This window comes from Suricata suricatta, chromosome 11, assembly GCF_006229205.1.
Source record: "Suricata suricatta isolate VVHF042 chromosome 11, meerkat_22Aug2017_6uvM2_HiC, whole genome shotgun sequence".
Classification (NCBI taxonomy): domain Eukaryota; kingdom Metazoa; phylum Chordata; class Mammalia; order Carnivora; family Herpestidae; genus Suricata; species Suricata suricatta.
Window position 1 is genome coordinate 88,572,746 of NC_043710.1, and position 25,137 is coordinate 88,597,882.

Sequence of the window (25,137 nt, forward strand, 5' to 3'; positions counted from 1 at the left end):
TTTCATGTTTGAGATTTTACTGGCTCAATTCTTAGGAGCCATATATCAGTTCAAATTTATTTTCCTAGGGAGACACTACAGCACCACAATTTCTCAGTATATACTAATAATGATAAAACTCTAACCATAAAATTTATGGTCTTAGCTTCAGACTAAGATGATTAATTTTATAAATTACCAAGAAAAAGAAATACAGGCTTTGACCCAAAACATTCAAAAATTAATATAAATTTTATCAAAAAAACAAAATCTTGGTAAATCTGTCAGATCTATTTCTGTCACAGCTTCTTTACTTCTCCCTCCTCTATTATTCCCTACCACCTAGAAGCTTGGTCACCAATAAGTCCACAGAGTTAGCTCTTCATTTTCAAAATAGAATTTATTTCTTAATAAAGAATTAAAATATGGCTGTGAAAGTAGAAAATAATATAGAAAAATATTTAAAATGTGCAATAGTAATTTTAGAGTAAAGGTAGTTAAGCATTAGAGTTTATGCTCAACTTCTACTGGAAAGACCAAACAGTATTATATATATTATTAACTACACTGGAAAAGAACATACCTACTTGCAATTTTAATTAACAGTTATAATCCAAAAACAGATTCATATACTTGGTCGTGAAAATGTTAAGTACGAATCTTCAGAATATATTTTTTGAAGTTGGCTTCACTTTATAGGCTGATTAATCTACTGTCCAAAAGTCAGTGATTGCTTTCATTACTAATCCATCCATATAACTAAATCAACAAGGAGGAAACACACACTTTTTGGATGAAACCAAATGTTTTGTTAACAATGTGACAAGAATATCATCTTTCATTACATTAGTATAAAAGCTCGTAAGCTCATGTACCCCCAAAGCATGGTTTCCATCACATGAAGACACTAAACACAAGATGAAGAAATATCTAATGAATTCTATCCATCTGTTCCCCAGATCTTTAGTTACAATGAAGATATAGGTATTGTTTGTATGAAGGCATACAAAAAGAATTGGAAAATGTTTGGGTAGAGGGAAGACAACTCTTGAGGGACTACTGTTTGCAGTTTGCAGAATAGGATAATCTTCTCTAGGAAGAATAATGTCCACATAGCAGCACTATATTCACCAGGAATCCAATGATCTCTCAGGTGACGGGAAGCCAAACCTTCTGGCTGCTCACCACATCACTCAGCTTCCCTTTAATCTTCAGGAAGTGTCTCTTGAATTCCAATCCATCACCCTGTATTAGGAATAATATCCCCAAAAAAGGTCAAAAAAAAGAGACTACCATAAAATCAAACTCTTAGTGGTAAGTAGAGGCAAATAATCTTAGACATGTCCAGCTACAATTCCCTTCAGGTCTCCTTATAAAGACCAAATATTCTAGAAGAAATGGTTACATACATAATCCCAACTTGATTTTGGGCCCATCACTGTTCCCACTACACTGGGCTCAGAGAGCAGAAACAATGGCATCCTGTCTGTTTCAAGCATTGGTAACTTTGTACCTAAGTCACTGCTTTCCATAGGCACTGGGGCTTTGTAAACTAAAGTTTAGCTATACAACTACCCTGAAATCTTGCCAAAATACTGTGGCAACAAAGCCAGTGATTCAGGTGTGAGAAAAATTTCGCTACACAGGATCTTTGTAATCTAATTCCACACTAACCATCCAGACAACAGTACTGCAGCAAAGCTTCAGGTTCAGAATGTGACCTGTTTCTCCAAACTCCTTTAGAGCCATGTACAGTCTCTTAGGAGACAGAGAAAATGCTGTTTGGGTCTTATATCAGAACCAGTAATTTCTAAAGAAATAATCAGAAATGTGAACAAAACTCTATGTATATGAACATTAATCACAGACTTATGACAGATAAAGATTCATTAATGATATTATACGTTTTGACAAATACATAATTGTAATTAAAAAGAAAAAGTTTGGACTGCTTTTTTTTTTAAGTTTATTTATTTTTAGAGAGAGAGAGAAAAAAAGAGAGAGAGAGCAATTGAGAACATAAACAGGGGAGGGGCAGAGAGAAAAGGAGAGAGAGAATCAATCACAAGCAGGCTCTGAACTGTCAGCACAGAATCTAGTATGAGGCTCAAACTCATGAACCGTGAGACCATGACTGAGCCAAAATCAAGAGTCAGAGACTCAACTAACTGAACCACCCAGGTTCCCCAAAGCTTAGAATGCTTTAAAATAATCAGGGTAACTACTGGTGGGCAGTATAATTCAGGATTTTTATTTTTACTTATTTACATTTTCTACAAAAAAGCAAGACTGTTATAGAATAATGACAAGAATTAATGCTCTTAACACTGAATGAAATAAAGCAAGTTAATGTGTTTTACAAATGCCATGTATATACAAATATAATGCCGTTAAAAAAAACTACATAGGAGTATTTCCATATAGCACATACTAAAGAAGTAGTAAGACTTCTGTTCTCTCTGGATGATAAGATTAAACTTGATTTTTATTTTCTCCTTTGTAAGTTTTCATTTTTTTTTTTTTTTGGTTTCTACAACAAACATGTAATATTTAACAACAGCAAGACAAAGTTTTTTTAAAATGTGCTGTTCTAGAGGCACCTACATTGACTCAGTTGGTTAAGCATCTGACTCTTGATTTTAGCTCAGCGCACTCTCGAAAAGTGCTGTTCTACATACCTTAGATAGCCGAAAGTCAACCAAGATCTTCTCATCCATTTCTACCAAATTCACTTTGAAAATCAGTTTATTGTTTCTCCTATCAGTTGTTGATACAGTAACCTAAGGCAATAAAAATCAGGTTAGCCCAAATTACAAAGACATTTGTAATAATTCTCACTTCAAGGAATGACTATAAAAAGTACACTGGTGTACCACAATTATTCAAAACTAGAACACATCATGTTCTGGAAAAATACAAAACACATACATCGCTGCTGGGAATGTAAAACAGTGCGGCTGCTTTGGTAAACCACTTGGCAGCTCCTCAGAAAGTTGAACATAGAGTTACTCTATGCTTTAGCAATCCCATTAGCAGCTACAGAGCTAAGAAATTGAAAACATATTGTTTTGGGTGGAATTGTATCCTCTCAAAATGTGTGTGTGTTGAAGCCCTACCTCCTTAAACTATGACTATATTTGAAGACTGAGCCTTTAAAATGGTCCTAACTAGACCATTAGGTGGGCCCTAATCCAATATGACTGGTGTCTCTGTAAGAAAAAAAGTTAGGATACACAGACATACATAGACAGACACCAGGTATGCATACACACAGAGGAAAGATCACATAAGGAGGCAGCAAGAGGACAGTCATCCCAAAGCTGAGAAGAGAGGCCTCCAAGGAGACTAACTCTGCCGGCACCTTGATCTTGCACTTCAGTCTCTAGAATCATGAGAAACCAAATTTCTGTTGTTTAAGCACTCAGTCTGCGGTATTTTGTTATGGCAGCCCTGGCAAACTAAAACACACTAAGTCCATGCAAAAACTTATATAAAAATGTATATAGCAGCATTATTCATAATAGCCAAAAAGCAGATACACCCCAAATGTCCATCAACAGGTAAATGAACAAATAAAATGCAGTCTTCTATCCACATAATGGAATATTATTTGCCCGTAAAAAGGAACGGAGTACTGATGAATGTAAACACAGATTAACCTTGTAAACATGCTAAGTAAAATCAAACAGACACAAAGAGCCATTTATATGACATTATATAATTCCACTTATACGAACCATCCAGAATAGGCAGCTCATAGAGATGGAAAGTAAATCAGTGGCTGCAAGGGAATGAAGGGAAGGAGGTATGAGGAGTGACCACTAATTGGTATAAAGTTTATTTTTGGGGCAATGGAATGTTCTGGAATTAAGTGATGATAGCACAATCCTGTGAATATACCAAAATCACTAAATTATACACTTTAAAATGGTTAAATTTTAGGTTATGTGAATTTTATCTTAATAAATCTACCTGTCCAAAAAAAAAGTTAGTTACCCACACAAATGAGAGGAAAATCAGGCTAGCCTCAGATTTCTGCGTAGTAACAATTTCCCTTAACGTCTAATTTTGAAAGCTTACAAATCTATAAAAAAAACCTGAAAGAATCTACAATAAATACCCATATAGCCTTCATTGACTTTATCAACCTATGTACTTTTTGTGTGGTTATCTTTTTTCTTAAGTTTTTCAACCAAGCTATAGAAGATACACACTTCACATCAAAATGTTTCTCCTATGAACACATTCTCCTACAAACCAAAATATTATAACACCCAAGAAATTTGACATGATACAAAAGCAGTGTCTAATATGAAAACTATATGAAATATCCCCAATTGTCCCAATAACACTCTTTAAAGCCTTTTCCCCCCTTTTAAATCCATGATCTAGTAAAAGATCATGCATTGCATTATTTATCGGGCTTCTTTAATACATAATATTCCCCTCATGTTGTTTTTCATGCCAGTACGGTTTTTGAAAAGCCTAAAGACAGATTAGAATTTCAATGATACAGAGGTGCCTGGGTAGCTCAGTTGGTTAAGTGTCTGACTTTGGTTCTTGAGTTTGAACCCTACGTTGGGCTGTGCTGACAACTCAGAGCCTGGAGCCTACTTCAGATTTTGTGTCTCCCTCTCTCTCTCTCAGGACCTCCCCTGCTCACACTCTCTCTCTTAAAAATAAACAAACATAAAAAAAAATTAAAAAAAAAAAAAGAATTTCAGTGATACAAATATGCTATAATAACATAAACAACAAAAATTGTAGGTGGGAGCAGGGGAGATGAAATAATATGGGATTTTTTTTTTTTTTTTTTTTTTTTTTTGGAGAGACAGAGAGAGACAGCACGAGCAGGGGAGGGTCAGAGAGAGAGGCAGACACAGAATCCAAAGCAGGCTCCAGGTTCTGAGCTGGCTGTCAGCACAGGGCCCGATGCGGGGCTCGAACCCACGAACCGTGAGATCATGACCTGGCAGAAGCCGGACGCTTAACCGACTGAGCCACCCAGGCGCCCCAATATGGGATTGTTAATGTATTCATCTTTCATAGTATCACTGTTACAATTTAAGTATATGTAGTTTTTAAGAAAATAATAACTTAAGTCTCAATATTTTTAATAACCTCAGAGGAGACTTTCAACATTATTTCTTAAGGTAAATAACATTTTACTTAAACCCTTTGAATTTCAATTGTTTCTTTTTCAAAAATATACTGATAATGATTTTTACTCAAATATTTGTATTTTTCTCCTGGAAAGTCAATGAAACATACCTGATTCATACAGCTCTTTTTCCACTGATAGCCCAATTTCTCACAAGTCTCTTTCAGGCACTGGTAAGATTTGTCTGCATCCAATTTGGTAAAAAACCGTGTCATTCTTTTAACCAAGCGCTGCCAAGGGTTCTACATATCAAACAGAGGAGACCTGAATAAATCTGGTATCACCAAAAGCAATCATATCATAATTATTTAGTCTGAAAATTCTCTCTGTGACTTAAGATTCTTATACATGAAAGTATTTTCTAATTCCCTCTTTGCAAAAAACTCTGTATATGTTAAAGCATTAATACAATATATCTAAGATTTATACATTTAAAAAAAGGCTTTATGACAAAAACTAAGAGTTTTCATTATTTATTTGAAAAACTAAATTCCCTTACCTGTGAGGATCCTGGTGTGCCAAGTAACTGACTGTTCAGGAGCATATGATCAGGACATGCAGGTTGGGAAAAACTGATCCCTTGTACCAGTTTATCAATATATGAAGGACTGGTGTCCCATAAGGAAAGACCTGTCCGTGGTTCTGGCTGGGAACTGGAGTACTTCACATTTTCTTCACTGAGGCATTAAGATATGGGGGAAAGTATATTTTTAGATAAAATCAATCAGGCCTTTCTTATATCACATTATCCTCACACTGATAAAAATTACATTCACTATTAAGAAAAAATACATACATGCATTACTTCTTATGGGAGTATTACACTCAACAACTATTTGACCTTTGCTGATTAATCTTACCTAGAAGCACTGTTCACTGGGGAGAAGTCCAAATTGGATTGAACGTGCTTAGAAAATCCACTAGGAGACTCTGATATACCACCTGAAGTGACTCGGGGCCTCTTTGCCCCTAAAAAAAGAAAACATAAATACAAATGTTTTCAAGTCTTCTAAGCAAATGTTCTTCAACTAATTCCACTGGAAAATTAAAGAAGTAAAACCACATCTAAATCCATGTATTTAAAGCAAAACAGTTATATGACAAATAGTGGCTCTTTGTACATGATTTCATAAGAAATACGGTCATTATAAACTTATGAAGACTCACTTTTCAACTTACACATTTCACAAATCCTGACCTGTAAGCATGCTCCAAGTATGGGGTTTTAAGTTAAAGCCATAATTTTAATGGTACCATTTATGGTAAGAGAATAGTGTTCTATGAAGATAAAGAGACCTAGGTAAAAAGTCAAAACCTTTAAAAATAGAAAATAATTTGTTACAATGGCAATAAACATTATGAATCTTCTCTATCCAACATTCTCTGCTCCCCTGGAAAAGCTTTACCAAGATAATCATTATACCGCTATAAATTCATTGGTTACCACCATCAGCTGGATCTTCAACACTGACAGTCAGTCCTGTTTCTCTAGTTAGTTTCCTCTCCCTTTCTCCACAATGATCGCTTCAAAACTCCTATACTCTGGCCAAATTCCCATGACCCCCCCACCCTCCCCAGGACCTCATTGCTTAGCATTCCCACTGCACAAAAAAAATAAAGTCATTAGAAACTCCCTCAATGTGCCACTGCTAAATCTGCCAGTTTACTCGCACTGCTACCCATCCTCTTGCATGCTCCCGTCACATGTTCATCCCTCTACTTGTACGTGAGTCCATGCCCTCCTATCTCAGCAGTCTTGATTCTCCTTCATCCCTTCTCAGACCTCAGCCTCTTCCTCTCAACTGGAACTGTCCCAAAATCATTTAAACACACTTACATTTAGCTGAACATTTTATTTATTAATGAATTCATTCAAATGTCTTATTAAACCTGTTATGCATCAGGCAGTAAGATGAAAGAAACAACATGCTAGCAGGCTGGTGAGAAAGCAATAGAGAGGAAAAAATTAATGATGCAGGAGAAAGACAAAAGATTTGCTAAAGAGTGTCTCTGAGTAGGCAAAGAGAACTAGGCCTAGTGCACAAAAGAAAGAACTAGCATGTTCTTTGCAATTTATTCATAGCAACAAAGGAGAAAGAATATATGAGCACAGAGGCAGCTGGTTAGGCGGCTAGGAGATGGTGATGGGAGCTTATGGAAGATGCCTTATGATTGTTTCTATTTCCCAGTGAAATAGGAAGTGCTGTCACCAACCAAGAATGAGGATGGGAAAGGAGGTAGTAGAAGTTGAAAAAAAAGAAAACAAAAGAAAAGGTATACAAATGTGATTCAAGAGAACTGAGATTGTGAAAGAAGTAGGGAAATGCATTATAGCTGTCTGGCAGAATGAAGGGCTCACTTGAGGTCAGTGATCCTGAATTTAAAGTGAACACTGTCATGTATCCTGGTCCAGGTGCAATCAGCAATGCAGGTGTAAGTATAGAGTAGGTAGAAAACTGGATTAAATTTGGATTAGGTTGTGTCCAGTAAGCATGAAGACAGAATGGGGCAGGAAAGCTGAAGCCGAAAGTAAAGAAGTCATTACAATGTAGTGAGGATGGAACTGAGGACCGAGGGAGGTCACAGGTAAGGGATAGTGAAAAGGAAGTAGAACTAATGGACTGCATGTCTAGACAGGGTCAAAGGATCTGGAATCAGGGTACTAGAGGAGGAAGCCAGAAAAAAATATATAAAAGTGGTCAAAGCAGGATGTTTGGAGAGAAAATCACTAGAGGAGAGAAGGTCAAGGAAATTGACCTCATGATCAGGATATTGGAAGGATCATCCAAATGAATATTTAAATCACCAAGAGCCATGACAAAATGATGTACATGAGTCACATTAGAGAGCGTGACAATGAGGCAGGAATTTTAACTGGGGGTTCAGAAGCTGATTATAACAACGAGGGAACATTAGGTAGTAGTCTGATTATATGAGATTCAAAATAAGAGGAGAGAAATGTGAAGAAAGGGGAGGAAGCAGAAATGAAGGACAAAAATGATGCCTACCTCACTCTCAGATTCAAGGGTAAAGCGTGTGGGAAAGAAAACATCTACTTGAGAGGAAGCTGTGTTCTCAGAGGAGAGTTAGATTTCAATTAGAAGGGAGAAGGGAAAAGATACACTCAGAGGAGAGTTAAAAACTCACTTATCTCCAGCCATTATCCTTTTTCCTTGCATTCACAGCCAGACTTCTTGAATGAGCTGTCTACACTCTGCTTTATTATCTCTCTTTTAGACTATAAGCATTGCACTGTCAAGTAAAATTACTCCCAGACCTTCACCAAACCTGTTCCTACCATGATCATGAATAACTACTGGGCAAATTTTCAGGCTTCATGTTATTAATTCACTCAACAGTACCTGCTACAATCATACATTTTCTTCTGTTGGCCTCAATTTCTTCATATCCTCTTGATGTTCCTCCCATCTCTTTGGCTACTTATCTCTGTCTCCCTGGCCTCTACTTACTACTTAAATGTTGGCATTCCTTAAAATTTCATACACTCAATTTCATCTACCAGTTTAAATTACCATCTATTTGCAGAAAACAACTAAATATTGATATCTCAAGCCTGGTCCTATCTCCTGAGTTACACACACACACACAGACTTTTACTTCTCAAAATTAACATGTTCAAAGCCCAATAAAATTTCTCACCAATTCTATTTTTCCTAAGGTATACCCCAATAAATGGCATTGTCACTTTCTGAGTTGGTCAACGCAGAAAAGAGCCATCCATCCTGGATTCATTCTCTTTCATTTTCGACATATAAACAATTACCAGTCCTATCAATTCTAGTTTGTAAATTTCTTTGGAATCTAACTCTTCCTTCCAAACCCATTGCTACTAACCTAGTCCAAGATACCATCTTCTCACAGCTAGGATCAAAAATTTCAAAAACAATGGGAAAAAAAAAAGAGTAGCCAGGAAGATCTTTTAAAACCAAATATGTGATCATGTCATTTCCTTGCCTTCCTCAATGGTCCTGAGTTAAAGCCCCAAATCCTCAAGGATTGGTCCTCCTTCACAATTTGGTCACTATCTACTTCATTTCAAACCTCTCTCCCTCTCCCCCTTCTCTATTCACTCATTTACTCAACATTTACTGAAAGCCTACAATGTACCACACACTGTGCTAACAACAAGTGACATAAAATGAACAAGCCAGACATGGTCCGTGCCATATTGGCCTTCTTTCAACTTCCTCAAATATATCACCTTCCACACTCTAAGACTCTCCAAATGCTGCTTCCGCTGTCCAGAATCTGCCACTCAACGTGCCAGTATCATCTGGCTAGTTCTCCATTAATCTTCAGTTCTTAGATTTAATGTGATTTCCTCAGGAAGACAAGTTTTCTCTGTCACTTAAGACTTAGTCAAACACTTGGCTATAGTACTCTGCTTTTCCACTTTATTCACAAACTTAAAATTATCTTTTGTACTTCCTACTACACATTATAACTTACATGAGGACAGAGACCACAAGTATCCTGTACTGTTGATTTGTGATACTGACTGCTTGTGTTTTAAGGATATTACCTTTCTTGAGAGGTTTGTTGTACCATCTATCTTTTTTGATGTCTGGGATGGTAATCCTTACTGATGGATTCTCAACTAGGATTTTATGCAGCAAAGCTAAAAATAAAATATTAAGACAACAACAGTTACAAAAGAGTCACACAAATTAGAAACCTGTACTGTGAAATATATTCTCTACTGGTCTCCTTATATCCAAATATTATTTCTAGGGAAGAGAAAGAATAAAGCTGCTTAATTACTGCTTTAATTTCATGCATTTGCTCTTTGCTAATGTCTGTATCTGAGAAGGCCATTCCCAGATCTGATTCTCAGTTGTCTGCAAATAAGTAAAGCAAGACCCAGGTGGAAATGTTTCTCCCTGTGTGACAACATTAACAAAAAGATTTAAAAATCCTCATCCATTTCCAATTCCAAACTGCTGTTCCAATATGTCATGTTATGTCCTCAGTTTTATAAAGAAAAATTACTTTCTAGAAACTTTTTGAGACAGTAATATAACTGTCATCCTAAAGGATCTTAATTTTATCTTGATAAAGAATTCATACATCTCCCAAAACCAAAATTATTTTCCTTTTTTATTAAAGTTCTTTTTGTTGTTTATTTTTTTATTTAGAGAGACAGACAACATGAGCAAGGAAGGGGCAGAGAGAGAGGGAGAGAAAGAGAATCCCAAGAAGACTCCGCACTGTCAGTGCAGAGCCTAAAGCAGGGCTTGAACTCATGAACCATGAGATCATGACCTGACCTGAAACCAAGAGTCCGCCACTTAACTGACTGAGCCACCTAGGCACCCCCCCTCAAATTATTTTCTAATGAACCAAAGATTTAAATGAAAAACTGAAGGTATAAAAACACAAATGAGGGGCGTCCCCCTGGCTGGCTCAGTCAGTAAAGCATGCAGCCCCTGATCTCAGAGGTGTGAGTTCAGGCCCCACATTGGGCATGGAGCCTACTTAAAAAATAAATTAAGGGGTCCCTGGGTTGCTCAGTTCGTTAAATGTCTGACTTTTGGTTTCAGCTCAGGTCATGATCTCGCAGTTTGTGAGTTCCAGCCCCACTTTGGGCTCTGTGCTGAGAGCTCAGAGCTAGGAGCCTGCTTCAGATTCTGTGTCTCCCTCTCTCTTTGCCTCTCCCCTGCTCTCACTCCCTTTCAAACTAAACATTTAAGAAAACCCCCACAAATGAAAACACAAGAATTTTTTTCTAAAGTTAGAGGTAGGGAAGACCTTGACAAACATAACAATACAGTCAGAAAACCATAAAGGACAAAATAATAGATTTGAATAAATAAAAATGTAAAACTTCTGTGTGTGAAAATAACATAAAATAAAGATACATGGCAAATTATGAAAAATATTTGTAACAAATGCAAAGACCTAATGACATTATGTTTCAAAAAATTCATACAAAGTAATAAGAAAACCACCCTGCCAAAAGTGAGTAAAATAGGTCATCCACAAAAACAGACACAAAGCTAATAAATAATCAAATATTTTAAAAAATATATAAACTAATGAGACTGTGGAAATATGATATAAACTTTCTGAAAAGTAATTTGGCAAAGTTAACCATAATAACTAAAAACTGCACACATCCTAGGGGCACCAGAGTGACTTAGTCGGTTAAACGACTAGCTCTTGATTTTGGCTCAGGTCAGCCCCACACCAGGCTCTGTGCTGAGGGTGCAAACCCTGCTGGGACTCTCTCTCTCCCTCTCTCTCTGCCCCTCCTGCACAAACATGTGCTCACTCGCTCACTCTCAAAATAAACATTAAAAAAAAAAAAAGAAAAAACTGCATACATCCTTGATGTTTCTGGATTTGCTTTTTAATTAAATGATTTATAGTATGTGTATTACAGGGATGATCATCATATCTCTTTCATAAGTAAAAAAAATTTTTTTAAATATACATCTCTAAAAACAGTGTATTGGATAAATATAGTAAGACATATCCACATAGCAAAATACTATCACAGTCTTATTTATAAATAATGATGCAGACCAACAATTATAGTCATGGAAAAATGTACTTGACTATAGCATTAAGAGAAAAAACAGGTTATAAAATAGCATGGGTAGTATGTTCTTATTTTTTGTAAAAACACATACTTACATACATATATAACAAATATATACTTGCTATTTATTTTTATAATAACATGTAGAACTATATTATCAAAATATTAATGAGGCTATTTCTGAGTGCTGGGATCATAGGGCTTAAAAAAATGTTATTTTCTAATCTATCTGCAAGGATCACAGACAATTTATGTGATTATTTAAATTAAAAAGAAAAAATATATAAGGAAAAAATTCAAACAGCACTAGTCTTCATTATCCAAGAAATCAGTAATTTTAATCAACATAAGCCAGTTACCTAGAGGAGCAGAATCTATTTTTTTCCAAGGGTTGAGGTATGTTTTTTTTTCTTTCCAATCAGAATATTCCTGACAACTGTCACTGGGCTGGTCCCATGGCAATTCTAAAAAAGAAACAAGTCCCAGTTTTCTGAGTGTTCCTGTCATTATATAATGAAGATTTTAAAGGAAAATAGTCAGTGATACAAATCCATTAAAAGTTTCCTCCAAATGAATTCAGTATGGTTTTCAAACTAAGAATGCCAACTCACAGAAATTTTAGAGTTGCCTCAAAGACGGATGAACTACTTCTGCCCTACTCTTCCCAAAATTATTCACATGAATTCTAGAAGAGATTGCTATTGTGATATTTCATTTAATAGCTCTACATAAAACTCATTTTTGAAAAGCTTTGGGATTAAAAGTTCCACCTTAGTTATAAAGAAGTTTACTATCAAAATACTTTCACATAAATACGGATTTCCCTGGTTTGTTTCATTTATTTTGGTACAATAAATCTGGCTTTCTACAGACAGGAGTTCCATCGTGATTAAATAGCTCTTACCTCCAGCCAACATTGCCGTAAGTACTATTCCACAGGACCAAACATCAACTGGTTCTGCATGAAATTCTTTTCTCTTTAGAAGCTCTGGAGCAACATAAGGTAAAGTACCACACATCTTGTTCAATAAACGTTCACGATTATTATGCCGAAACACTGTTGCCAAGCCAAAGTCAGAGATTTTGAGGTTATCTAAACCAAAGGAAAAATGAATGGCACTTGATAAAGATGTTTTGTAAATAAATACACTTACAGGAATGAAGTATTACTGGAAAAATCACTGATGTTAAAGTCTGTAGAACTTTTCTACCTTAAATTAATGACAAGACATTTTAAAAGAAATAAAAGACATCATCACCTAGCTGAACTAGAAAAAGGCCTCATAGCTTCTATTAATGAAAGAGAAAAATCATCAATACATGGACCAGGTTAAAGACAATGGAGTCAAAAGGGGCTGTCCTTCTGGTAAAAGGACACCCTAGTCTTAGGCTGAAAGCACGGCCAAGTCCTTCATCAATGTGTACAAAGGGCTGGAAGGAGACATCAATAACAAACAAGGTACAACTTTCCCAGCAGCAAACAAACCCAGACAGCAGGAAGAAAATACATAAAGACACACTAAAACTAAAGATCCACAAACCATTAGAACTTCTTGTCAAAGTGGCTAAGTTTAGAAAAGGAGAAGAACTATGCACTGAAGATGCACCAAAAGGGCAAATTTCCTCTAACTTCCCATCGTTAACACAAACTACAGGCAGAACTTTCAGCTTCTGTGCCTACTGAATACCCACCACAACCGAGTGATGTTGTGCTAGCCACTGCAGGCAAATGAATTACTGGAGAAGATTAACAACAGACAACTGTTGGGAAAGTTATGAAAATAGAGGATATAACTAGATCTTATAACAAGGAAATCTAACCTTATCTAAGGATGAGGGAAGACCTCCTATTATCAAGGTGTCAAATGGTATAACTTTTTTAGAGGACAATCTGGCAAAAGATGTCAAAATTGAAATATTCACTCTTTAAACTAGCAATTCCCAGGGTAGCTCAGTCAGCTGAGTGTCATGATCTCACAGTTCGTGGGTTCAAGCCCTGCATAGGGCTCTGTGCTGACAGCTTGGAGCCTAGAGCCTGGAGCCTGCTTCGGATTCTGTGTCTCCATCTCTTACGGCCCTTCCCCTGCTTGCGTGCTCTTTCCCTCTCTCTCTCAAAAATAAATAAACATTAAAAAAATTTTTTTTAATTGCAATTCCCATTTCCAGGAACATAAGCACAGAAATGCTCCCCCAAATTCACAAACACAAGGATATTCCTAGCAGTCTTATCTGTAAATAGCTTAAATATCAAATAACGAAATGGTAAAATCTTGTTACCATGTATGCAATGAAAACTTTATGTAAGTTGTTTAAAAAAAGAAAAGGTCTATCTATAGTACTGACATGGAACAGGGTGGGAGTGGGGAAAAAAGGACAAGTGCCATAGCAAATATCCATTATAACATGACCCAAGTTTTATACTGGGCCTGTGCAAAAATTTATAGAACAGACATCACTGTTCCATTTTTTTAAGCTAGAAACAACTTAAATGTCCTAAAATAGGGGACTGATTCTTAAAATCAGGTATATATCCATACAATACAATATGTATCCACTGTTTACCTGTGTTTGAGTTGGGAGGCAGCTACTGTAATTATCCTTTTAGTAGCTACACATGACACAATCTTGACAAACCACCGAGAGTAAGAGTGCCTAGTACTTACACTTACTAACACTGTACATTCCTCGAATTTTGTTGTTTCCTTATGTCTGCAACATAACACTCAGGTTAGAGAACTGCATATAACAAATTCTAAATTAAGTGTGGTTATCTCCGAGAAAAAGAAAAGAGAATACATTTGAGAAGGAATACACAGGACTTGGGACTATATTAGTAACATTATCTTTTTTTTTTTTTTTTTCCCCAAGAGACAGGGAGAGACAGCACGAGCAGGGGAAGGTCAGAGAGAGAGGGAGACACAGAATCTGAAGCAGGCTCCAGGCTCTGAGCTATCAGCACAGAGCCCGACGCGGGGTTCGAACCCACAAACCGTGTGATCATGACCTGAGCCGAAGCTGGACGCTTAACCAACTGAGCCACCCAGGGGCCCCAATATTTTCTTTTTTAAAAAAGATTATTAAATATTGAGTAGAAACAAAAGACTGTTTACAGAATATGCAGGATGTGAGTATATCCCACTTATCCAATACTCAATTTAACAACATTCTTCTCTCCTTTGAAATCCCCTGTAATTACTTCCCTCAATTTATTTGTTTCTCTACATTCTCATAAGTAACCACCATTCTGATTTTTGTTTTAATATACTTTTTTTCTCTGTGATTTTTCCCATATTTGTATCCCTAAACAGTATGTTTGATTTTACAGTTTTGAACTTCCTATAAATAGAACCATCCTGGTATAAATACTTCTATGAAACATATCCATGTCATTACTTGTACCTATAAATCATCCATTTCGTAATTTATCTGTCCTATTGTTCATAGACATTTAGGTTGTTTCCAGTTTTTTGCTATTATGAACACCACTGCTTTGAGTGGTATACATACATATAATGTTTTATATTTTACACCAAGTTGTTACACAGGTGGTTGCTGTATTTTTATTTTATTATATTATGTATTACATGTTTATATAATTTTTATGTGCTTGAATTTAAGTAAGCTCTATGCCCAGTGTGTGGCTTGAATTCATCACCCCACAATCAAAAGTCACATGTTCTACTGACTCAGCCAGTGAGGCGCCCCATGCCTGAATTTTTTTTAAGTTTTCAATAAAAGTAAAGGTTTCTACACTGTATGAATACAACAGAAAAGGCTGAAAAATAAAGTCCACATGCACATTAAGAAAGCATATATTCTATGACCTAACTTATGCTATGTACATACATGGGCAGGGATACATAGGTCTCCTTTATCCTTAGAATCCCAAGAGATTCTCTTACTATCACCATTTTATAAAGAGGGAACATATTTCAACATAATAAAAGCCATATATGAAAGACCCATAGCCAATATAATCCTCAGTGGGGAAAAACCAAGAGCTTTTTCCATAAGATCAGGAACAAGACAAGGATGTCCACTATCACCATTATTATTTAACATAATACTGGAAGTTCTAGCTCAGCAATCAGACAACAAAAAGAAATAAAAGGCATCCAAATCAGCAAAGAAGCAGCCAAACTTTCACTCTTCACAAATGACATAATACTCTCTGTAGAAAGCCCAAATAACTTCACTGAAAAATTGCTAGAACTGATACATGAATTCAGTAAAGTCAGAGGATACAAAATCAATGTACAGAAATCTGAAACATTTCTATACACCAAGAATGAAGCAACAGAAAAAGGAATCGAGAAATTGATCTCATTTACAACTGCACCAAAACCCATATGAATCCCAGGAATACACCTTGCCAAAGAGGTAAAAGACCCCAAATAGCGAAAGCAATGTTGAAAAGAAAAGCAAACTAGAGACATCACAATCCCAGACTTCAAGCTGTATTACAAAGCTGTAATCATCAAGATAGAATGGTAGTGGCACAAAACCAGACACATAGATCAACTGAATAGAATAGAGAACGCAGAAATAGACCCACAACTTTATAGTCAACTAATCTTCAACAAAGCAGGAAAGAACATCCATCCAATGGAAAAAAGATGGTCTCTTCAACAATGATGGGAAAGCCAGAGAGCAACATGCAGAAGAATGAACCTGGACCACTTCCTTACACCATGTACAAAAATAAATTCAAAATGGATCAAAGACCTAAATGCGAGACAGGAAACCATCAAAATCCTACAGAAGAACACAAGCCAACAACTTCTTTGACTTCAGTCACAGGAACCTCTATGAGACACGTGACTAGAGGCAAGGGAAACAAAAGCAAGCATCAAGGCTGCTTGCTTGAGACTTCATCAAGGTAAACAGCTTCTGCACAGAAGATAAATTAATTCTGCACAGAAAGACAAATTGTTTTCTGCAACAAAACTAAAAGACAACCATTGGAATGGCAGAAGATATTTCCAAATGACATATCTGATAAAAGGTTATTAATATACAAAATCTATAAAGACCTTTTCAAACTCGGGCCTCAGTCAGTTGAGCGTCTGACTCCTGATTTTGGGTCAGGTCATGATCTAATAGTTTGTGAGATCAAGCCCTGCTATAAGCACAGGGACTGCTTAGGACTTTCTCTCTTCCTCTCTCTCTGCCCCTCCCCTGATCACTCATGCTCTCTCTCAAAATAAATAAATAAACATTAAAAAAAAAAAAGAGCTTACCAAACTCAACACTCAAAAATCAAATAATCCAGCTAAGAAATGGGCAGAAGACATGAATAGGCATTTTTCCAAAGACATATAGATGGCCAACATACATGAAATGATACTCAACATCACTCATCATCAGGGAAATAGAAATAAAAACTACAATCAGATATCACCTCATACCTGTCAGAATGGCTAAAATTAACAACACAGGAAACAACACATGTTGGCAAGGATGCAGAGAAAGAGAAACCTTCTTACACTGTCAGTGGGAATGTAAACTGGTGCAGTCACTCTGGAAAACAGTATGTAGGTTCCTCAAAAAGTTCAAAATAGACCCACACTATGATCCAGCAACTGCACTACTAGGTGTTTACCCAAATATTACAAAATTTACAAAAATACTAATTCAAAGGGATACATGCACACTGATGTTTAGAGCAGCATTTTCAACAAAAGCCAAGATATGGAAACAGCCCAAGTGTTCATCAACAGATGAATGGATAATGTTGTGGTACACGTATACAATGGAATATTACTCAGCCATAAAAAAGAATGAAATCTTGTCATCTTCAATGATGTGAATGGCACTAGAGTGTATTATGCTAAGCAAAATAGATCAGTCAAAGAAAGACAAAAACCATATGATTTCACTCATATGTAGTCTTTAAGAAATGAATTAGAGGAACCTAAGGAAAAAGAAGGAGAGAGAGGCAAACCATAAAACAGACTCTTAACTACAGAGAACAAACTGAGGGTTGCTGGAGGGGAGGCTGGGCTGTGATGGGTATTAAGGAGGGCACTTATGATAAGCACTGGGAGTTATATGTAAGTGATGAATCACTAAATTTTACTCCTGAAACTAGTATTACACTATATGTTAACTAAATGGAATTTACATAAAAACTTGAAAAAAGCTAACTAACTAACTAACTAACGAGAACAAACAGGATAAGGCTATGGTCCAGGATATTCCAACATAAACTTTCCTTTATTAATTCACTGAAGTGTTAAGACTATTTGTAGTTATTCATTTAGTGAGCTACTCCGCATCTAGATCAGATTCTCTATCTCATCCACAACTGTATCAGGAAGGACTTGTAAAGTCTAAATATACTGAGTCTCTCAGATTTCCTACACTTCTCAAATTTTTTGCTCTAAAATTTCAATAATGCAAAAGCTTCACCTCTGCCTTGTATAGATTAAAAATAACTTAGGCAATGGTGACAAAATGCTAAACTTACCCCTTTCATCCAATAGGAGATTTTCTGGCTTAATATCCCTGTGAGTTATCCCAATACCATGCAGATAAACCTAAAAGAGAAACAGAGAGAGGCAAACTTTAGTAACTTACTTCATTCATATTAATTTTAAGTAAAAGGAAAAGAGACAACTGTACCTACCACCCCTGCCATGAGCTGATGGAAGAACCTCTGAGCCTCTTGTTCAGGCATGCCTATGTCCGGCTCTGTAAGAATTCATAATCGAAGTCAGCCCACCAGGTAAACATCATCAGGCAGCAACCACAGAAGGGTAGACATTTGTGACGATATATTGGCAAAGAGAATTGTATGCTAACAATTAAAAGACTCTGATGTCTGTTAACTCACACAGTATTTAATTAACTCACATTTCCCCATCTGTTATGTGGCGAAAATAAATGACCATCACAGGAAAACTACAGAGAGAAACTATTACCCAGATCAAGAATGCAAGCCATACCTTACATGTGTCTGATATCTTAGGCTAATCATGATTTATTTGCTGTCTTTCCAATTCTCCCCTAATTTCTTCTAAATGCTAGGACAATATTTTCCCCCTCTCTAAAATGTAATTGCTGAAGTATAAGCCTGGGAAAATATAAACTAATTTCACTAAATATTTAACAACAAAATGAAACTTCTTATAATCCTTTGTACTACAAAACCATGAATGACTGCAAAGTTCCTTTAGGAAATAAAGTTTTATTAAGAAATGTTCTATTGTCAGTTTTCTTTTTATGTTTAGATCTCTGTCTCTACCTTCTGATTTCTTTTATACTGAATCTCTTCTGAGATACATACTGGAGATTCTAATAATCAGTTTTTAGCTGTGAAGAAAATAGCTTTAAATAATAAATTTAGATCCACATAATTATATTTTTCCATACATCCTCAGTGTTCTGGAACATCAAGCCTTTGAATCTACATAGAACACTGAAAGTAGCAAGTACAGAATTTACTAAATATAGGTAAAGAAATTCTAAAAAATTCTCAAGTTATTTCACTTAAACAAATAAAAAAAGAAATATAACAACATGCTATTATTTTGACTCTGTAAATGTATGCAATGATTTCATGTAACTGGAATGTCTATAAAGAAAACTCACTGTGTAGGTAAAACAATACTTCACCATGAGATTAGTTTATCATTCTTAAACTCTACAAAACAGCAACCATACCCAAAATCACATGCACAACTTGGGAAAAAGGTTTTCCTTGATGAATCTATATAAACTTTATGTGTTAACGTAACTTCCAAAAGCAAGAAAGCTTACTGTAATTTCACTGTTGCATAAGCAGTTCTAAACGGACAATGACCAAAGAGCAGATCCAAGATGAAAAAACAAATATGGAAACTTAATTAGTAGAATAGATATCTTAAATCTTATTTCCATACCTATTCTGTCAAAAAGTTCTCCTCCACTACAGTATTCCAGAAACAGATATTGGATATTGCCTTCTCTCCTGTGACCATAGAATTTCACTACATTCTCATGATTTAACATTTTATTGATACAGATCTCTTTCTTAATATTTTCTGGACAGTCTATGGCACGTTTCATGTCTACAATCTTGACTGCAACTGCTTCTTCAGTTCTTCTATTCACAGCAAGTTGAACTCTAAAAAGGAAAAGGAAGACATTTGAATTCTCTTTAAGACTTCAAAAGATTAAGTACTGACTTATCCCACAATTTTACCTTTGCTACTTTCTCCACCCAGTAAAAACGAAGGAAATGGTTTCTGCCATGTTCTCAACAGATACTACTCCTTCCTGAAATGAGGGCATTAGCCACCACACATCACAGAAGTCATTATGTTATATATCCAAAGTCGATTTAATAAAAGCTTGTTAAACTAAAATGGAGTAACAATACTTCACATCACATATACACATGTTCTATTTAATATTAATAACATTGTCTAATATTTATTAACCTCACACTATACATGCCTCCGGTAGCTGTTCTAAGCAACTGTGGGGTAGCTACTATTATTGTCACGGTAGACCTGAGCAAACAGAGACATTAAGGAGTTTGCCTAAGAATACAAAACGTTAGTATGTAACAGAGTCAAAATCTGAAACCAGGTGGTCTGATTCCGGAGTCTGTTCATTTGCTCATTTAACCACTATGCATAAAACCCAGGAAGGAGAGGCACCTGGGTGGCTCATTTGGTTGGGCATCCAACTTCAGCTTGGGTCATGATCTCACCATTCATGCTGTTGTCATCTGTGCTGACAGCTCAGAGCCTGGAGCCTGCTTTGGATTCTGTGTCTCCCTCCCTCCCTCTTTGTCCCTCCCCTGCTCGTGCTCTGTCTGTCTGTCTCTCTCAAAAATAAATAGTCAAAAACTATTAAAAACAACAACAACAACAACAACCCAGGAAGGAATATGTGAGAGGAGAAACCGAGTTCACAGGTCTCTTCCAGTTCTTTACAGAAAAAAAAAATTTTTTTTAAGAAAAAAAAAAAATCCTTGCAACATTTTATGTTTTAGTTCCCAAAGGTCTTAGATTTCAAATACAAAGATCTGTTCTCTGAGATGCCACTGTATTCTAATAAACAACTCCTGGTGTGCCTTGGGTGGGTCAGTTGGTTGATCGTTGGGGCTCTTGATTTCCACTCAGGTCGTGATCCCAGGGTGGTGAGATTGAGCCCCAAGTCTGGGTCCACGCTGGGCGTGGTGCCTGCTTAAAATTCTCTCTGTGTCTCTCTTTCTCCTCTGCCCCTCAACTCTCCTCGCTCCGTCTTTTTCAAAAGAAAAAAGAAAAGAATATAGAATACACAACTCCAAAACAAGGAATATGTACTCAAGAAAGACACAAAACGAAAGCAAGGGTGAAGGCAAGGCAAAAGGACTCAGACTCACTCTCCATAGGCACCTTCTCCCAGGGTTTGCACCAAGTCCCAGTCTTCCACAAAGGGCACTGCCATGACTCCAGGATGGATCACGGCTGTAAAAGGCAGGAACCCAGGAGAAATGGGGGTGAGGATAAGCTTCAACCAGCTGCCATGATCCACCAATGTAACTACCAGTTTGCTCTCCCCGTGCACCTCGCCCATACTGCACCCAAAGCTCGAAAGCACACGCAAGTATACGAAGTTCCGGCCTGGCGTGGGGTAACTCACACGCCCCACTCGCACGCGAAGCGAAGTTACAGCGGCCTCCGTCAGGCCTCCGAAGCAAGGCAGCGGCTGTGGTGAGGAGCTGGGGGCTCAAGCGCTTGGAGGGGGGTGACTGGGGAAGGGAAGGGGGGAGGCAGGTGAGGGGCTGAGGGCCAGTGGAGGCTAGAGTTTGGCGCCGACGCCTGCAACCCCTCCTTCCCCATTGCTCAGCTCCAATTCCCACCCCCACGCCGTCCAGAGGACCGGGAGGAGCCTGGGGCGGGGCCAAACTGCCCCGAGAAGCGGAAGGAAGGGCTAGCTGGCACTCGAGACGGCAGGCGCCCAAACCTTTGGGGTCCCCAGCCAGCGGAGAAGCAGTCTCTCCAGTCCCTCTACAACAGGGTCCCCCTGGTCCCAAACTCTTCCACTCTTGGAAACCGCCCCTCCGCGGGAGTCTCTCTGGTCCCCATCGCTTGTCACCCGTAACTTTCTCTCGTCGTGGCCCTCTCAACTAATGTAGACCGCCGAACTCCTTTTACAGACTCCTTTCCAACCCTACCGGCCGCCCCTCCTCACCAGGCCGTCCTTTGCCCGCCACCACTGGAATCCAAATGCAGCTCTTTTCCCGCCAAAACTTTCCCGGCGTCACGCTGTCGCAAATGCGCGCACCCTTGCCGTAAAGCAGGAGAGCGCGCGTCTCCACCTCCGGCTGGTTGTAAGGGGTGGCCGCGCCGGGCGCCGGGTGCTCGGAGAGTGCCCCCGAGGCCGGAACTGGCCAGGCCCGGGTTACTTTGGAGGCGAGGGGAGGTCCCGGCTGGAGAGGTTTAAAAACGGCCGAGCGCATCAACGCGGAGGATCTCCGGGTCCCAGGGCGCGCGGGTCACAGGTGCGCGGCCCGCACTCGGGCGGTCCTGGGCGGAGCCGAGGCGCCCTCGGAGACCTGCAAACGCTCTGGGACTGCGGGGGCTTCGGGGGCCCTCCCCGCGGCTCTGGACCTGGGCGCCAGCCTCCGAGCCTCTTGCCCAGCGGCCTGGCAGCATTGTGCGGATGGATAGTGTTCAGAAATGTTGTCCCTGAAACTTTAAAATGCGGTACAGATCAAACTAGAACCAAGGAGCTAGTACCGCTGCTTGGAGCCGATCCCACGAAGGACGAAAGAACGCGGTGGCGGGAGCGAGAGGCACCCAGAGACTGGCTGCGCTGCAGCGGGGGTGGGAAGGCAGCGCTCGGAAGCCAGCTACGCTTTTGTACCGCGAGGGTGTGTCAGGGTAACCGGTTTTGCCTTGTGTCTCCGGACTCCAAAACACTACCTTGGCCCGACCTTTTTGAAGGAACAGCATCTCCAGAGGCTAGTTCTACCCGCTTTCTCGTTCTCATTGTGTAAAAAATAAGCAGCTGGAGGCAAAGCGACGGTTTTGCCTCGTTCTTACGATGCGTATTTTAAAAGCAGAGTAACCAGTTTAAATGGGAAGGAAAATTCTGGGGAAGGGGATTTGCCTGAGAACAAAACAATGTGGAAAAACCAGTGTGTGTTCCCCCTTGACAGTAAACTAGACTGGAAACTCCAGGTGCGGACAAGATAATATCCATTAAATCCTCCAGTTCTTAAAACTGGGCCCCCCACCTCGAATATAAAGCTCGATTGTGATACTGGTAATACAGTAAGATGAATGTACAAATGTTACCCAAAAAGCACACACATGTTTTAAAGCAAGTCCGGGACAGAAAAACAAGGACAGAGCTCTTCCAAGTGCCTACGGGAGAAGTGTTTAGCCATGACATCAACGGTGTAGGTTCAGGAAATAAAGTGTTTTCCAGGTCATTTACTCCATTTTCACACTGCTGTAAACCGAATATGAAGAAAGGAAGAGAGAGACCTGCACCGTTCCTGTGTCTGGATGGAGTTAAGGTATACAGGTTTCAGGCAGAATACCAGTTGAAGAATGTGAGAGCATCTGTGCACACAATAGCCTCTGTTCCCTTCTGAAATCTTACTAGAATAGTAAATACTAAACTTATAATTTAATAGTAAAATTTACTATTTTAAAATAGTAAATTTGTAACAAAAAGCAATAACGCACAAGAATGGAGTATGAAAAACAAAATTTTGGAAATTGGGAAGTTTGTAGATAAACGATAAAGATGAATCTTAAAGCAGCAACAGGAAAGAAAAGCAACTTGATTTATACCACAGAACTCCCAAAAGGCTCAAGTTGGATTAGTGTCACGTGGATAACTGAATGTGGAGATGAAGGTGGGGCTAAACAGGGCAGGCTGAAAGACTTAAGCCAAAAGAATTAGATTCCCTCCCTCCTTTATGTACCCAAGGAACTGCTCCACCCCAAAGCTAGTACAAGACTTGAGAGGTCTATCCTAACTGGAGAGCATCAGACACAGTTTAAAAACTTGGGTACCTTACTGAAAACAAAGGTATTAAGTTTACGTACACAGGTTGAACCTCAAAGCCTTCTTGCCCCACCTTACTCCCAGAAATCTGCCAGCTAGGCTTGTATTCCCTAAGAAGACAGACAGGCCTTCCTGAGGGAATCTTACCTATGGTAAACATCTAAAAATAACAGCATCAGGGATTTCCTATGTCACAGTTATCTAACAACATAACTATGTTCCGGTGTTAACAATGTGACAACACCCAGATCACAGGAGGGCAGCTGACATTCAGTAAGCCCCACCCCATCTATACCTTCCAATCAGCTTTTTAGGGCCCCACTCTCTAAGAAGAGCAGACAACCAAGAATTTGAAAAGGCCTTTAATATGAAGGATCTTAAAACAAAGGAGTATTTTTTTAAAAAACTCTTGGACATAAAAAAATAACAGCAGCAGGAAAAAAAGGAAACTAAATAGAAAGGTTAGGAAAAACAAGTTTAGGAAATCTCCCAGAAAGAAAAATAAAGATGGGAAACCAAGAGTACACATCTAAGAATATCAGGAGACTAGGGGCGCCTGGGTGGCTCAGCCAGTTAGGCGTCCAACTTCGGCTCAGGTCATAATCTCATAGTTCGTGAGTTTGAGGCCCACATTGAGCTCTCTACTGTCCGCACAGAGACCGCTTCGGATCTTCTGTCCCCCTCTTTCTCTCTGCCCCTCCCCTGCTTGCTCTCTCTCTCTCTAAATAAACAAACAAAAAAAAAAATTGAAGACTAACCCAGTAAGTTCAACATCCACATAATTTTCAGAGAGAGGAGTTGAGGGAATACACAATTTCTCAGAACAGAAGAACTTGACTTTCCATACTTAAAAGTTTAAAGTACCTAGCACAATGGGTGACCCATTCCCAAGTGCATCATTGAGAAAATTTCAAAACATTACATACAAAGAGAGGTTCCTAATAGGCCTGTGGTGGAAGTTGAAAGGAACAGACACATACCAAAAAATTAATAATCAGAATAGCATTGCATTTCTCGACAACATTTAGAAGACAGAAACAATGGGCCAGTGCCTTCAAAATAATTCTAAGGAAAAGTTCTCTCCAACCTGCAACTCTACCTGCTAATTAAGTGACAAGAGACATGCAAGATCTGAAGAAATTTATCTGCCACACATTTTCTCAGGAAGGTAGAGGTGACAGTCAAGAAAAAGTTAGGAGATTAACACAATACGGAAAACCTACCAACCCAACAGGTGAGTAGCAGATCTAGAATGTGAACCAATCCAAACCAGACCACAACCAAAACAGATGACATCTCCAAGAATGAATACCTAACAAGTTTGAACAAACGGAAAGGAAACTCGCACAGTGAAGGAGAGCTTGGGGAGAAATTAGTGTCAAATACAAAATACAATGAGTAAAGCTTCTCCAAAATTTTTATGCAGAAACAAACAAAA

The 25,137-nt window shown here is 38.3% G+C and overlaps 1 protein-coding gene across 3 annotated transcripts; it reads right to left on the reverse strand.

Annotated features, from left to right (window-relative positions):
• Positions 1-411: 411 nt before the first annotated feature.
• Positions 412-21,927, reverse strand: CHEK1 (checkpoint kinase 1). Of its 3 annotated transcripts, none has more exons than XM_029956904.1 (13): positions 21,870-21,927; positions 21,058-21,142; positions 19,586-19,809; positions 18,331-18,395; positions 18,172-18,241; positions 12,607-12,795; positions 12,062-12,166; positions 9,684-9,779; positions 6,001-6,109; positions 5,640-5,817; positions 5,251-5,382; positions 2,658-2,759; positions 412-1,224 (listed from the first exon to the last, which is right to left on the reverse strand). In XM_029956904.1, exons 2-13 carry the CDS (start codon positions 21,120-21,122, stop codon positions 1,129-1,131), a joined length of 1,431 nt encoding a protein of 476 aa, XP_029812764.1. In that variant the 5' UTR covers positions 21,123-21,142; positions 21,870-21,927; the 3' UTR covers positions 412-1,128. The 3 variants fall into 3 exon arrangements, with proteins under 3 accessions (XP_029812764.1, XP_029812763.1, XP_029812762.1); XM_029956903.1 differs by lacking the exon at positions 21,870-21,927 and adding an exon at positions 21,318-21,607; XM_029956902.1 differs by lacking the exon at positions 21,870-21,927 and having other exon boundaries at positions 21,058-21,607.
• Positions 21,928-25,137: the final 3,210 nt, after the last annotated feature.